Source organism: Dendrobates tinctorius, unplaced genomic scaffold (genome assembly GCF_039654945.1).
Source record: "Dendrobates tinctorius isolate UK_male_01 unplaced genomic scaffold, ASM3965494v1 ptg000016l, whole genome shotgun sequence".
Lineage (NCBI taxonomy): Eukaryota > Metazoa > Chordata > Amphibia > Anura > Dendrobatidae > Dendrobates > Dendrobates tinctorius.
This window is the reverse complement of record NW_027361684.1, coordinates 21,192,047-21,207,161: the sequence shown is the minus strand read 5'-3', so window position 1 is coordinate 21,207,161 and position 15,115 is coordinate 21,192,047. Positions and strand designations below refer to the sequence as shown.

Genomic DNA, 15,115 nt, shown 5'->3' with positions numbered 1-15,115 from the left:
ATTCACCTCACCCCACTCCTCTCTTGCACAAAATCTCCAGGAGAAAGAGTTGACAGTCTAAATCTCTTTTGGGTAATAAAACCACATGTTTAACATAGGGGAAGAGAGGAAATTATGTATAGTTAAGAAGTGACAAAACTCATTAAAATCCCCTTTGGGGCTGGGACTGCTTGCAGTGACCAAAATGTTGAAACTGGATATCTACTGTAGAAAACAGACATGGAGTCTAGGGTTTGTGGATTGAAGAGGGATAATCTGCTGTGATGAAAGAACTTCCCCAGACTATGTGTCTCCAATGTAGAGTTATGAATATTGGGGTTAGTATTGATCAGATATCGATGGGACATACATTTTCAACTTCAGGACTAATAGTGGAAAAATATACATATTTTTCTTAACTGTGATACATGCCAATCAGCCCCAAATCAATAGTAGCCAGATAGCTGACAACAGCCATGCAGTGTTTCTTATTTATGGAAGGTAAAATCTAGATAAAAAGAATATATTGTGATATCAAATGCCTGTGATTGTCAGGAATGAAGATACTGTGAACGTTGGGAATCTCATAATTTTCTCAAACTAAAGCCACACACCATGACCATTCCTGTTATGCGTCACCAAGGGGAGGTGTGTGGGTTTAACTTAGGTGCTGATAAAAAGACAAGGCAAATTGTGATCTGTGTTCAATGCCAGAAGATACATTGCCGTATAGGCTTAATCCATGTTTATGTACATTTTCACGAGCAGTGCTTCCCTCCATAAATCTGTATATGCTGTATTGTTTTGTACCCTTTGTAAAATCTTTATATATTTTTTTATAAACACTGCCTATTTTTCAGGACTAAATATAAAATGTAATAGTTCTGTTCATTTTGTTCTGTAAACCGCACCTTGAAGCCATACGCTACCTGTCAGGTGTCCAATTGGCATGTATAAACAATTGGTGGTGGCAGCATGTATATATTTGTTATTGCGGAGCTGTCAGTGACCATACCTGGTGTGTACATATATTCCATGCATTGGGATTGGAGGTGTATATACCAAATGCTCACTGTTAGTTCTCCAATAACAGGCCTATTAGTGGAAACAGCTTCAGCCTCCTGCATTAATCATTGGTCAATAGCATAATTGCCTGGTGATAAGGGTCAGTAGAGGGCTGTTCGTGACAAAAAGGTAACAGCGTGGTGGGTTCAGCATGACCCACCTGGTTGTGATCTTTGCAAATTGGTGAAAACACCGTATTAAACTCTGCTGTCTTACTAATACACCTTTCTCCTCACTACTCCTCCTCTTCTCCTCCTTGAAAATTCTGCCCAGGTCTGCAAACAAATGCACTATCGAATAGTATGGGCGTCACTAATAGGCTGTGAACCAGATACTGTGCATTACCTGTATGTGAACAGTGCCCCATACAAGCCTCTATTGTGCAATATATACTAAGCATTCACCCCCTCCAAGACTTGGTAGGCTGTGAGTGGTTGTCTCATCAGTATTTTTCACCTGTCTTATCAGTATTTTGCACCTGTGCTGCCGCCATCTTTACTACATGGGTTTTCTGCATTTGTTCAGAGACCTGGGCAGGTAAACACTGCTGCCCCTTTTCTGCCCCTTTTCTGCTGTATTAATTCTTGAATTTTTTGGAGAATTTTCAGTCCTCTTTTTGTGGTTTTGCTATTTAGTTTAGCCACTTGAAAATTCGTTCATTGAGATGGCATGATGTGGCTTCCATTTCCCCAATAAAACTTATTCAAACTACTAACATTGATCTACAAAGTCATCCATAATCTGTCCCCCTATATCTAATAACTAATCTGATATCTTCCCACACGTAATCTCGGATCCTCCCAAGAACTTTTTCTCTCCTCCACACTCTTATGTTTCTCACCCAATTGACTCCAAGCCTTCTCCTGAGTAGTCTCCATCTTCTGGAATTCTGTGCCCCAACATGTCTGATTAGTCCCATATTTGGAAGTTTCAGACAGAAATTGAAAACCCAACTAGAAAGAAAGCTTACAGCCTGCAATGACTCCGCCGCCACCTCACCACCACCTGAGCAGTTTCAACTCCCAAACCTACTGTTTCCTTCCCCATTATCCTGTAGAATGTAATTCCACAAAGGAAGGATCTTCTCCCCAGCTGTTCCAGTCAATCACTGTTAGTTTATTCATTGTAATTTGCATTTTGTATGTAACAACTTTTCACATGTACAGCACAGTGGAATCAATAGTGCTCTAAAAATATAATAATAATAATAATAACTCATGACCACGGCTAGGGTGAGTAACTGACACTAGTGATCATGTGGGTAGACTTCAGGTGACCCCTGCAGAGAAAAAAGACTGGAGGAGAGATTCAGAGCCTGGGTACTAGAACAACAGGAAATTCATCATGTGATGATAATGGCAGGTTTTTTTTAAGACATTTACAGCCTCTAGCCAAATTTCATTTGGTTTTGGAAAAGATAATGTATGATATATTTTAGCATAAACTACTTTGCTAAAATATTTTAAGTGATTGCATTACATTTCTAATAAATTTTGGCAACTTTTATCATTGCTTGCCAACTTTGGATCATTCTGAGAAAAGTCAGTATGGTCTCCAAAAGAGATGTAGATTAGACTACATTTATTTACTTGATAATTGGAAGTGACATTTTGTTGAAAACACCTGATCATAGCATAACCTTGTGATTACAGGTTAAATTTTGGCAAATGTTTGGATATTTGGGCCAATTCACTTTACAGGCCTCATTAACATGATAAACTTACATAAAAATGACAAAACTCTAGTACTCTTCAACAGATTTCTTTGATTTTGAGATTTTTTTTAGATTGTTTTTTCGTGACACATTGTACTTTATGTTAATGGTAAATTTATGTTGATATATTCTGCATTTATTTAGAAAAATATCCGAAGTTTGTCAAACAATTCTAAAAATTTGCCATTTTCAAACTTTGAATGATTATCCGTTTAATCCAGACAGTCGTATCACATAAAATAGTCATAAAATAACATTTATCCCATGTTAGCTTTACATCAGCACCATTTTTAAAATATCCTTTTATTTTGTTAGGATGTTGGAAAGTTTAAAATTGTGCAAGGAAGTTTTCATTTTTTCAAGGAAATTTACAAAATTTAGTTTTTAGAAACCTATTCAGCTTTGAAGTGACTTTATGGGACCTATATATTTGAATGCTCATAAAAAGTGAGACCATTTTAAAATAGCGCTCCTCAACATATTCAAACCTGCTTTCAGGTACCCTATATCCTCATGTATAAGCCAAGTTTTTCAACCCTTTTTTGGCTGAAAAAGACCCTCTCGGCTTATACACGAGTCATAAGCTGGCAGGGAGTGGCAGAAGACATAATACTCACCCTCCTGACGTTTGCATATCAGGCTCTGCTACATCTCAGTCCCAGGGTCTGCATCTCTCTTCCTGTCTTCTTGCTGTGCGGTCACATGGTACCACTCATTAAAGTAATGAATATGGACGTGTCTCCACTCCCATAGGGGTGGAGAGCATATTCATTACTTTAATGAGCGGTACCATGTGACCGCACAGGAAGAAGACAGGAAGAGAGATGCCAGGACTGAGATGTAGCAGAGCCTGATATGCAAATGCCAGGAGGGTGAGTAGGACTGGGGGTGGGTGAGCCATGCCATATTCCCCTGTCCCCGTTCCACCGCCGTGCTGTCTCCTGGGTCCTCTGGCTATGACATTCAAGTCAGAGGAAGTGATGACGTGTTTAGTAAGCACCCTCTGCCTGAACAGTCACTGTAGAGAGCCAACGATACTGAGGAGCAGCGGTCAGCGACGAGAGGTGAGTATGTCATTTTTTTTACATTGCAGCAGCAGCATTTTATGGGGCATATACAGTATTAATATGGAGCATGTTATGGGGCCAACATTAACCTTTGTGCAGCATTATATGGGGTGTATTTTAATATGGAGCATCTTATGGGGCCACCATTAACCTTTGTGCAGCATTATATAAGGCATATATTAATATGGAGCATCTTATGGGGCCACCAATAACCTTTGTGCAGCATTATATGGGGCCACCGTTAACCTTTATGCAGCATTATATGGCTCATAAATTAATATGGAGCATGTTATGCGGCCACCATTAACCTTTGTGCAGCATTATATGGGGCATATTTTAATATGGAGCATCTTATGGGGCCACCATTAACCATTGTGTAGCATTATATGGGGCATATACTGTATTAATATGGAGCATCTTATGGGACCAACATTTTACATTTATTAGTATCTATTTTGATTTTTGAAATTTAACAGTAGCTGCTGCATTTCCCACCCTCGGCTTACAGTTGTGGCCAAAAGTATTGACTCCCCTGCAATTTTGTCAGATAATACTCAGTTTCTTCCTGAAAATGATTGCAAACACAAATTCTTTGGTATTATTATCTTCGTTTAATTTGTCTTAAATGAAAAAACACAAAAAGAATTGTCCTAAAGCCAAATTGGATATAATTCCACACCAAACATAAAAAGAGGGTGGACAAAAGTATTGGCACTGTTCGAAAAATCATGTGATGCTTCTCTAATTTGTGTAATTAACAGCACCTGTAACTTACCTGTGGCACCTAACAGGTGTTGGCAATAACTAAATCACACTTGCAGCCAGTTGACATGGATTAAAGTTGACTCAACCTCTGTCCTGTGTCCTTGTGTGTACCACATTGAGCATGGAGAAAAGAAAGAAGGCCAAAGAACTGTCTGAGGACTTGAGAAACCAAATTGTGAGGAAGCATGAGTAATCTCAAGGCTACATGTCCATCTCCAAAGACCTGAATGTTCCTGTGTCTACCGTGCGCAGTTTCAGCAAGAAGTTTAAAGCCCATGGCACTGTGGCTAACCTCCCTAGATGTGGACGGAAAAGAAAAATTGACAAGAGATTTCAACGCAAGATTGTGCGGATGTTGGATAAAGAACCTCGACTAACATCCAAACAAGTTCAAGCTGCCCTGCAGTCCGAGGGTACAATAGTGTCAACCCGTACTATCCGTCGGCATCTGAATGAAAAGGGACTGTATGGTAGGAGACCCAGGAAGACCCCACTTCTTACCGAGACATGAAAAAGCCAGGCTGGAGTTTGCCAAAACTTACCTGAAAAGCCTAAAACGTTTTGGAAGAATGTTCTCTGGTCAGGTGAGACAAAAGTAGAGCTTTTTGGGCAAAGGCATCAACATAGAGTTTACAGGAGAAAAAAAGAGGCATTCAAAGAAAAAAACACGAGAATGAAGCAAAAAGCAAAACATTGATCATTTCACACAAAGCTTCAAAAATGGGCCAGACAAAAGTACTAATACTTGGTTGCACAACCTTTAGCCAAAATAACTGTGACCAACCGCTTCCGGTAACCATCAATGAGTTTCTTACAATGCTCTGCTGGAATTTTAGACCATTCTTCTTTGGCAAACTGCTCCAGGTCCCTGATATTAGAAGGGTGCCTTCTCCAAACTGCCATTTTTAGATCTCTCCACAGGTGTTCTATGGGATTCAGGTCTGGACTCATTGCTGGCCACCTTAGAAGTCTCCAGTGCTTTCTCTCAAACCATTTTCTAGTGCTTTATGAAGTGTGTTTTCTGTCATTGTCCTGCTGGAAGACCCATGACCTCTGAGGGAGACCCAGCTTTCTCACACTGGGCCCTACATTATGCTGCAACATTTGTTGGTAGTCTTCAGACTTCATAATGCCATGCACACTGTCAAGCAGTCCAGTGCCAGAGGCAGCAAAGCAACCCCAAAACATCAGGGAACCTCCACCATGTTTGACTGTAGGGGCCGTGTTTTTTTCTTTGAATGCCTCTTTTTTTCTCCTGTAAACTCTATGTTGATGCCTTTGCCCAAAAAGTTCTACTTTTGTCTCATCTGACCAGAGAACATTCTTCCAAAACGTTTTAGGCTTTTCAGGTAAGTTTTGGCAAACTCCAGCCTGGCTTTTTTATGTCTCAGGGTAAGAAGTGGGGTCTTCCTGGGTCTCCTACCATAGAGTCCCTTTTCATTCAGACGCCGATGGATAGTATGGGTTGATACTGTTGTACCCTCGGACTGCAGGGCAGCTTGAACTTGTTTGGATGTTAGTCGAGGTTCTTTATCCAACATCCGCACAATCTTGCATTGAAATCTCTTGTCAATTTTTCTTTTCCGTCCATATCTAGGGAGGTTAGCCACAGTGCCATGGGCTTTAAACTTCTTGATGACACTGCGCATGGTAGACACAGGAACATTCAGGTCTTTGGAGATGGACTTGTAGCCTTGAGATTGCTCATGCTTCCTCACAATTTGGTTTCTCAAGTCCTCAGACAGTTCTTTAGTCTTCTTTCTTTTCTCCATGCTCAATGTGGTACACACAAGGACACAGGACAGAGGTTGAGTCAACTTTAATCCATGTCAACTGGCTGCAAGTGTGATTTAGTTATTGCCAACACCTGTTAGGTGCCACAGGTAAGTTACAGGTGCTGTTAATTACACAAATTAGAGAAGCATGACATGATTTTTCAAACAGTGCCAATACTTTTGTCCACCCTCTTTTTTATGTTTGGTGTGGAATTATATCCAATTTGGCTTTAGGACAATTCTTTTTGTTTTTTCATTTAAGACAAATTAAATGAAGATAATAATACCAAAGAATTTGTGTTTGCAGTAATTTTCAGGAAGAAACTGAGTATTATCTGACAAAATTGCAGGGGTGGCAATACTTTTGGCCACAACTGTATACTCTAGTCAATAAGTTTTCCCAGTTTTTTGTGGCAAAATAAGGGGCTTCGGCTTATACTCGGGTCGGTTTATACTCGAGTATATACGGTAGTTTATTAACTATTTGGGTGCTTTTGAGGAATTAATACAGAGTGGTGCGATGGGAAAGACAATGTTATTTTTAACACTGAATGTTGCTAGCTTCTGACTGCTATATCTGACAGACCCTAACGTGGTTATTTGGCCATGAATTGTCATGGCAAATATCAGGACCACACAGTCATGATCTCAGGGTGCCAATGGAATTAAAGAGGGACTCCCAAATTCTGTTAACCATTTACTACTGTAGTCACTATTGACAGCAGCATCTAAAGAATTAAAAAGCCATGGTTGGTGCCAAAACCAATCAAGGCTGATAGTAAGGTGTGAGTTATAGTGCACAGTTGACAGCTACTGAATCCCAACTTTCTCGCAAATCTATTTCTCATGTGCATCTTTTATAAATTTACTTTGGTTGGTTTGATTCTATGACCATGTTTCCATGTAAGGTAAATTTTGCCCTTTTTTTCAGGGGTAGAGGGTGGAGGTTTTGAGGTGGTGTTAATTTGAGATTTTTAGCAATTTATGTTAAGTGAATGTGATTTCACGAAAACTCATTTAAAGATGCCCAGGGCTTGTGCATTTTTGATGCGATGCGGTTTTTCTATGTTTCTTTGAAGAGCCTGAAAAAATGCACAGGTGGTATTAAAGGGATTGTCCACTTTGTCCACTACTTTTACACTGATGGCCTATCATTAAGATAGGTCATCAATGTCTGATCGACAAGCATCCAACACTTGTCACCCCTGTCGATCAGCTGTTATCATTGTAGGATAGGATAGGTCATCAATGTCTGATCAGCAGGGGTCCTACACCCGTCACACCCACCGATCAGCTGTTATCATTGTAGGATAGGATAGATAATCAATGTAAAAGTAGTGGATGACCTCGTTAAGTGATGAATCTCGGCTTTTCTGCACCAAAAGCACACAACTAAAAATGCTGCATCAAATCCGCACCAAAAAAGGGTAAATGTATAAAAAAAAGCAGCAAAAAAATGCTGTAATCAGAGCAGATTGCCATTACATATTTGGGTGCAGAAAAAAAAGCAGAGTTTCCACATATGGGAACATGGCCTGAAGCTTTTTTTATTTTTTAATCCTCTTTTTATTAGTTACATCTGTTAAGTCTCATTTATAGGAGCAGAGAAATAAAGGTGCAATATGTTACGGAACCATTTTCCATTTTTTTAAAATAGCGCGTACATAAACCCTGCCAAATATTCTATATCTTACCTGCACTTATTTTTATATTTTTTAAGGGGTGGAACGTACTTTTTCTTTTACAAGGATAAGATATACAGATAACTTCAACTTGCCACCACATTACCTGTCCATTAAAGCCAGCTCCATCTGGAGTCTTGAGGAATTCATTGTAAACTTGGTTCGCTCTGCTGATCACCATAGCAACTGCATCTTGGTACTGAGGGGAAGCGATGGCCAGCAGCGGCAAGGCAGCTAGTGGGATGTGATCTTCACTAATATTCAGGCAGTTCTCATCATAGCTGTATGGGTTAAGACTGGAAAGAGAGAGAAAAAGCACGCTAATGTCACAGTCATACTAGTCAGTAAAAGAGAGAATGTCACATACAGTGTATGCAGAAATGCACTTAATAAAAATGTTTTTCCCACTCGTGGCAATTTTACTGCATTTTTGAAAAATCATAGTAAAAAACACATCAAGAATGCATCAATTGAACACAGCTTTATATTCAGCACTGTACAAAAGGTTTAAGGAGGTGTCATAAAAATGCTTTAAAAGATGTAAATGGTAATAGTTACATTTTTATCAACTAACCAAATGCAAAGTGAATAAACAAAAGTATGCATCCTTTACCTTCAAAACCACATCAATTCTTCTTGTTACACTTGCACACAGATTTTGAAGGAATTCAGCAGGGAGGTTGATCCAAATATCTTGGAGAACTAACCACAAATCTTCTGTGTATGTCAATTGTGCTAATTTTTGGTCACTTCATGTAACATACAGTAAGACAGGTTTCCTGATGTTGAGATCGGGGCTCTGTGATGGCCATAACATCACTTCTAGGACTCCTTTTTACGCTGAAGATAGTCCTTAAAGGGAATCTGTCACCTATTTTTTCATATATAAGATGCGGCCACCGCCATCACGGGCTTATCTACAGCATTCTGTAATGCTGTAGATAAGCTCCCGATATAACCTGAAAGAGAAGAAAAACGAGTTATATTATACTCACCCAGTGGCGGTCCAGGTCCGGTCCGGGTCCGATGGGTGTCAGGGTCCGGTCCGGCGCCTCCCATCTTCTTTGCTTCCCGTCGCGGTTCAGGTGCAGGGAAAGGTCAGAGAGGTCCAGCGCCTGCGCACTGCAGTACTCAGAGCAGTGCGCCTGCACCTGAGCCACGACGGGAAGCAAAGAAGAGGACGTCATCACTAAAAGATGGGAGGTGCCGGACCAGACACCGACCCCCATCGGACCGACCGTCCCTGGGTGAGTATAATATAACTCGTTTTTCTTCTCTTTCAGGTTACATAGGGGACTTATCTACAGCATTATAGAATGCTGTAGATAAGCCCCTGATGGCAGTGGCCGCATCTTATATACGAAAAAATAGGTGACAGATTCCCTTTAATGAAATTAGTTATATGTTTGACATTGTTGTGCTTCTGGAGAATTAATTTGAAGCCAGACACCTCCCTGATGGGTATTGTATAATGGATAAATGACTGCCTATACTTTCTCAGGATTGAGGACACCAAGAAATAGGTCAGCTAAGGAAACAGTGAAGGAGATGAAAGACATCTCATGGCGACTTCCCTTCATTATTGGAAATGTCCAGCAGTACCAACAGCTCAGAATTGACAGAAACCAATGGAACCCAGCATCACCCATTTACTATAGAGAGAAGCCTAGTCAGTAGTGTCCTCATGGAAGAATTTTGGCAGAAAAACATACCTTTGACATGAAAATAAGGCCTAGTGACTCGACTATGCATAAAACATAGGAACTGGGATACAGAAAAATGGCAGCAGGCGTTCAGAACTGATGAGTCAAAATGTGAAATATTTGGCTGTAGCAGAAGGCAGTTTGCTAGTTAAATGGCTGGAGAGCTGCACAATAATGAGAGTCTACAGGCAATAGTGAAGCATGATGGAGGTTCCTGGTAACTTTGGGGCTACATTTAAGCAAACAGAGTTGGAAATTTGGGAAAGATTAATGATGTTCTCAATGCTGAGAAATACAGGCAGATATCTATCCATCACGCAATACCATCAAGAAGGAAGATGATTGGCTGCATGTTTGGGGTTATTGTCTTGCTGCAGAATACTTTGAAGCCAATGTCATTGAGAAATCTCTTCAGTGTAAAGAAGAACACAGAGTCCTGGAAGTGATAATATGGCCCCACAGAGCTCTGATCTCAACATCATCCAGTCTGTCTGGGATTACATGAAGAGACAGAAAGATTTTCTCAAGTCTACATCCACTGATCTTAGTTAGTTCTCCAAGATTTTTGGAGCAACCTCTCAGCCGAGTGCCTTCAAAAGCTGTTTCCAAGTGTACCCAGAAGAATTGATGCTGTTTGGAAGGAAAAGGATGGTCACAGCAAATATTGCTTGGATTTAGAATTCTCTTTTGTTAATTCAGTTTGCAATTTGTTAATTGATAAAAAAAGCTATTAACACTTCTATTTTTGAAATAATTCTTACTTTGCAGCGTTTTTATCCCACCTGTTTAGAACTTTTTCCCTGTACTGTACATATTAAAGGATTGGACTAATAGCAATTTTCCAATATACACTGTAAAAGTTTCTTAAATTATTCCCGTTAGGCTCATGCTATGCTGGATTAGTAGAGAGTTGTAGTGAAATCACAAGATCACTGATATCACAACACAAAACAAGTTGCAAACGACCTTGCATCTATTGCAAACATACAACCTAGTTATGAAATTGGGAAACATTTGTGGTCAAAAGTTGAAGACTTAAGTTGGAGCTGATGCTGGTGTTGTTTTAAGATCACCAACACATTACTGAAGGAGCTTCCCCACCTGCCCTTCTTTCTGTTTATTCTTGAATCTACAGTGTATGCGATTTTGCATTTGTCATTCAATGGGTTGACCTCTCAATATGGCAAGAAGGCTTAACTTTATGGCTGAGCTTAAAAACTTTACTTATTTGTAGTTAAAGGATATGTCCTTTAGGGACATTTTTTAAAAGAATATTTCTTTTTTCCTATAAGCATTTTTATAATAGGATTTCACTAAATATTTTGGCTTTTACAATCTCTATGTATGACATTACAAAGCAGATTGTAGAATGTGCTGGCAGTCAATTCGCCAGTGAGTTTGTTCTGAAGGAAGGATCTACAAGACTTCTGTCTTTCCTTCTGAATAATCTACTCAGCTCATTTATAAGCAGTTCAAATTTGACCTTTGATCTAAACTTAGCAGATGGTCTAGTTCTTTTTAGAAGAAATGCTTATTAAAGCCTTTACTACCAATTGTACGTTATATGGTGGAATATGCTTTGAAAAGTTCTCTACAAAGAACTTGACAATCTTCTAAGATAACTTATGACTATGACTATCAAAGGTTAAATTTGAACTGGTTATAAATCAACTTAGAAGATTATTCAGGAGGAGAAATATAAGGGTGATGGATCCTTCCCTAAGAACAAAAGTTCACTGACTGATTTGACAGTTAAAGGGAATCTGTCACCCCATTTTTGGCCTATAAGAAGAGGTCACAGCCATCAGGGGCTTATCTACAGCATTCTGTAATGCTGTAGATAAGCCCACGATGTAACCTGAAAGATAAGAAAAACAAGTTAGATTATACTCACTCGGGGATCCTGTCCAGTCCGATGGGTGTTGCGGTCTGGTCCGGCGCCTCCCATCTTCTAGAGATGACGTCCTCCTTCTTACTTTTGCCGCGGCTCCTGCGCAGGCGTACTTTCTCTGCCCTGTTGAGGGCAGAGCAGAATACTGCAGTGCACAGGAGCCAGACCTCTCTGACCTTTCCTGGCACCTGTGCACTGCAGTACTTTACTCTGCCCTCAACAGGGCAGAGATAGTAAGCCTGCGCAGGAGCCGCAGCAGAAGTAAGAAGGAGGACGTCACCTCTAGAAGATGGGAGGCGCTGGATCGGTCCGCAACACCCACCAATATGGCAAATTCAGATTCAGCAACTGATTCCAAAAACATTCGCTCAACTCTACTAAAGAGGCGTAAAGCAGAACACCAAGGAGTTATGAAGCCATCTCCATTGGTAAGATTTTTAAAAAGGTTGGAGATTACCGGACAACCCTTTTTCAATAGCTCTACAGTGCAACACAAATTAAAAATTCTTTATACTTACCTCACACACCAATGCCGTTACTCAGACACTGATTTCAGGGATGTGTCACTTAGGTTGTGTGCTGTTGTTTCAATATAATGAAGGTTTTATCATCAGAAGATTAGCACTACCTGGACTACAGCTCCTCTGATAAGCAGCTTACTGGCAATATACAATGTGCACAAAAGCTGTGGTGTGGGTGGAGTAAGCGTCCTGAGCTCTGCTGCATCTAAAAATTCTGATTGTGTCACAACGGCTGTACCCAGTAGCCTAAGTGTTACATCACTGGAATCAGGGTCTCTTTTCTTACATTATACTGCTTCTCAGATGAGCAAAAAGGGTAGTGAAAAGTGGTAGAAATATCATGAGGGAAAATCTTACAAACATATCAAAACCCAATTATAGTCAATGTACTATAATGAACTACCGAGGACTATAGTTGATCGGTTGTAAAATTCATATAGAACGGGAGGGAGGACGAATCCAAAAAACAACCAATGGTCATAATAAAATTGCTTTATTTAAATGGTAGGGCAAGGAACAAATACAACATACTTCATGGCTGGATAATCATTGCCAGCGAATAGGGACACAGTAATCCATGTTGCCAATACTGCTGAAGATATTTTGTCATATATAGAAGGCAAGTGCCACGTGACACATATATACCCCATGACGAAAGTGTTCCAAAACGTGCGTTGGGGCGGACACAGGGACCCTCTGTTTGCTTATTACTGTGTCTTCCAGGTAATATGTAATATCTGTATGTAATTATATTTTGATCTGCACTGGATTCGATGCACATCAGCTTTTTTGTTAGCAATGGTTGTGTACGTACTCTATTGTGATATAATTGCTGATTAGGCCTTTTCTATATATGTGTCACGTGGCACTTGCCTTCTATATATGACAAAATATCTTTAGCAGTATTGGCAGCATGGTTTACTGTGTCCCTATTCGCTGGCAATGATTATCCAGCCATGAAGTATGTTGTATTTGTTCCTTGCCCTACCATTTAAATAAAGCAATTTTATTATGACCATTGGTTGTTTTATGGATTCGTCCTCCCTCCCGCTCTCAGATGAGGTAGCAAAAACCCGCTGACAGATTCCCTTTAAAAGAGGAAGTCAGGAAATACTAATATAACATGTTACTAGTTAGCCTTTAAGTGAATCATCATGCTTTTTTATTATTTTTTTGGGTTTAGTACTGAATGCTGATACATTTTAGTGGCATGTAAAAGTTTGGGCACCTCTGGTTAAAATTACTGTTATTGTGAACTGTTAAGCAATTTGAAGATGAAATGATCTCTTAAAGGTCTAACATTAAAGATGGCACATTTCCGTTATATTTTAAGCAAAAATAATATATATTTTCATCTTTTACATTAAAAAAAATTACAAAAAGGAAAAATGGGCCAATCCAAAAGTCTTGACACCCTTGGAGATTTGAGTGCTCAGATAACTTTGACTAAGGTTTACAACCTTAATTATCCTGTTAAGTTTATGGCTTGTTCACTATCATTGTTAGGAAAGGACAGGTGTTAGGGTTAGCGGATCGCACTAAATAAAATAAATAATAAAGTGCAATCGCAACCCGGGGTTCACCGTGCAGAGATGTAAAACTGCTGCTAATGTGAACAACGACGAACTAAAGACTGCGAGCGAACTCCTAAATAGGACTGCATTAACTCCAGGCAGTATGAACAGAATGCACAATACTCGGCTCTGTTCATTTCACAGAGAGGTAGAACTAAAGGGTTGCGCTTGCTCTGTAACTGGTCCGTTCCAATCGCACACGTGGCCAAAACAGATGCTGAGTCACAAGAAAAATGCAAAAACTGATGCTAACTACAAACCCTGTAGACTTCAAAGGGGAGCACAGCTCTATGGTTGGAACTTGCCCTGTTTGTCCACTGTGCTAACCGCACACATGTGGGAAGCAGATGCTAAGCCTAGTTGATACAAAAAGCCCTAACTGGCTAAAACTCAGGAGGTAACTAATGAGTTAATGCCTGGAGTTGGAGTGTGGTATCATGGATTACTTGCGGCCCCAAACAGACTTCTTCCAGGGTACCCAAACAACAAGAAGCATTAAGGATCAATTGGTCACCTGGCTTGTTCCCACAATGGCGTAGCCCACTCCAACGCTCTACCTGACAAAAGGGAAATCACAAAACCCACCTTGGTTAGCTCAGTTGGGAATTGTGCAGCCAGTAACTCCAGATGGATAGAGCACATATTTATGAAACCTCTACAGGCCTTGCTGTCCCCACAATATTTGTCAGGCAACGAAAAATGCCGTGCAGGTGGAAGAGATACTGTAGCAGAAACCATAGTAGCGGCTTTGCTGGCTACTTGTGTCGCCACTGGCTAAAACTCAGGAGGTAACTAAACACACACACATGCATACAGAGTGGTAGCATATCCACCTCACACACACCAACCATAAATGATACAAGCGCATCTGGACACAGGCTGGACAACCAGGATCACAGACCAGACATCTGGACACATCAGGACACAGGCAGGACATCGGGACACAGGCAGGACATCGGGATACAGGCAGGACATCTGGACACAGGCTGGACATCAGGACTTCTGGACATAGGCAGGACATCAGGACACAGGCAGGACATCGGGACACAGGCAGGATATTGGGACACTGGCAGGACATCGGGACACAGGCAGGACATCGGGACACGGGCTGGACAACGAAACACAGGCATGGCAGCCCAGGTCATCGGCTGGGACACGGATGGCACAGGACCAGGAACGACAGAGTGGCAGCTCAGATCATTGACAGAGACATGGACAGTGCAGGTCCAGAAACACCGACGTGGCAACTCAGGACATCGGTTGAGACACGTATGGCACAGGACCAGCAACACTGGCATGGCAGCTCAAGTCATCGGCTGAGACACGGACGGCACAGGACCAGGCAGAGGTGGTTGGGCTTCGGATACCAGACAGCGGTC

General features: G+C 40.7%; 1 protein-coding gene across 1 annotated transcript in view; it reads right to left on the bottom strand.

Moving 5' to 3' along the window:
- Nucleotides 1-15,115, bottom strand: part of PITPNM3 (PITPNM family member 3) — a 793,680-nt gene that overhangs the window by 134,148 nt on the left and 644,417 nt on the right. Inside the window, exon 6 of the mRNA XM_073565568.1 lies at nt 8,154-8,343. Within this exon, the coding sequence (XP_073421669.1) occupies nt 8,154-8,343 (190 nt within the window). The remainder of the gene's footprint in view (nt 1-8,153; nt 8,344-15,115) is intronic.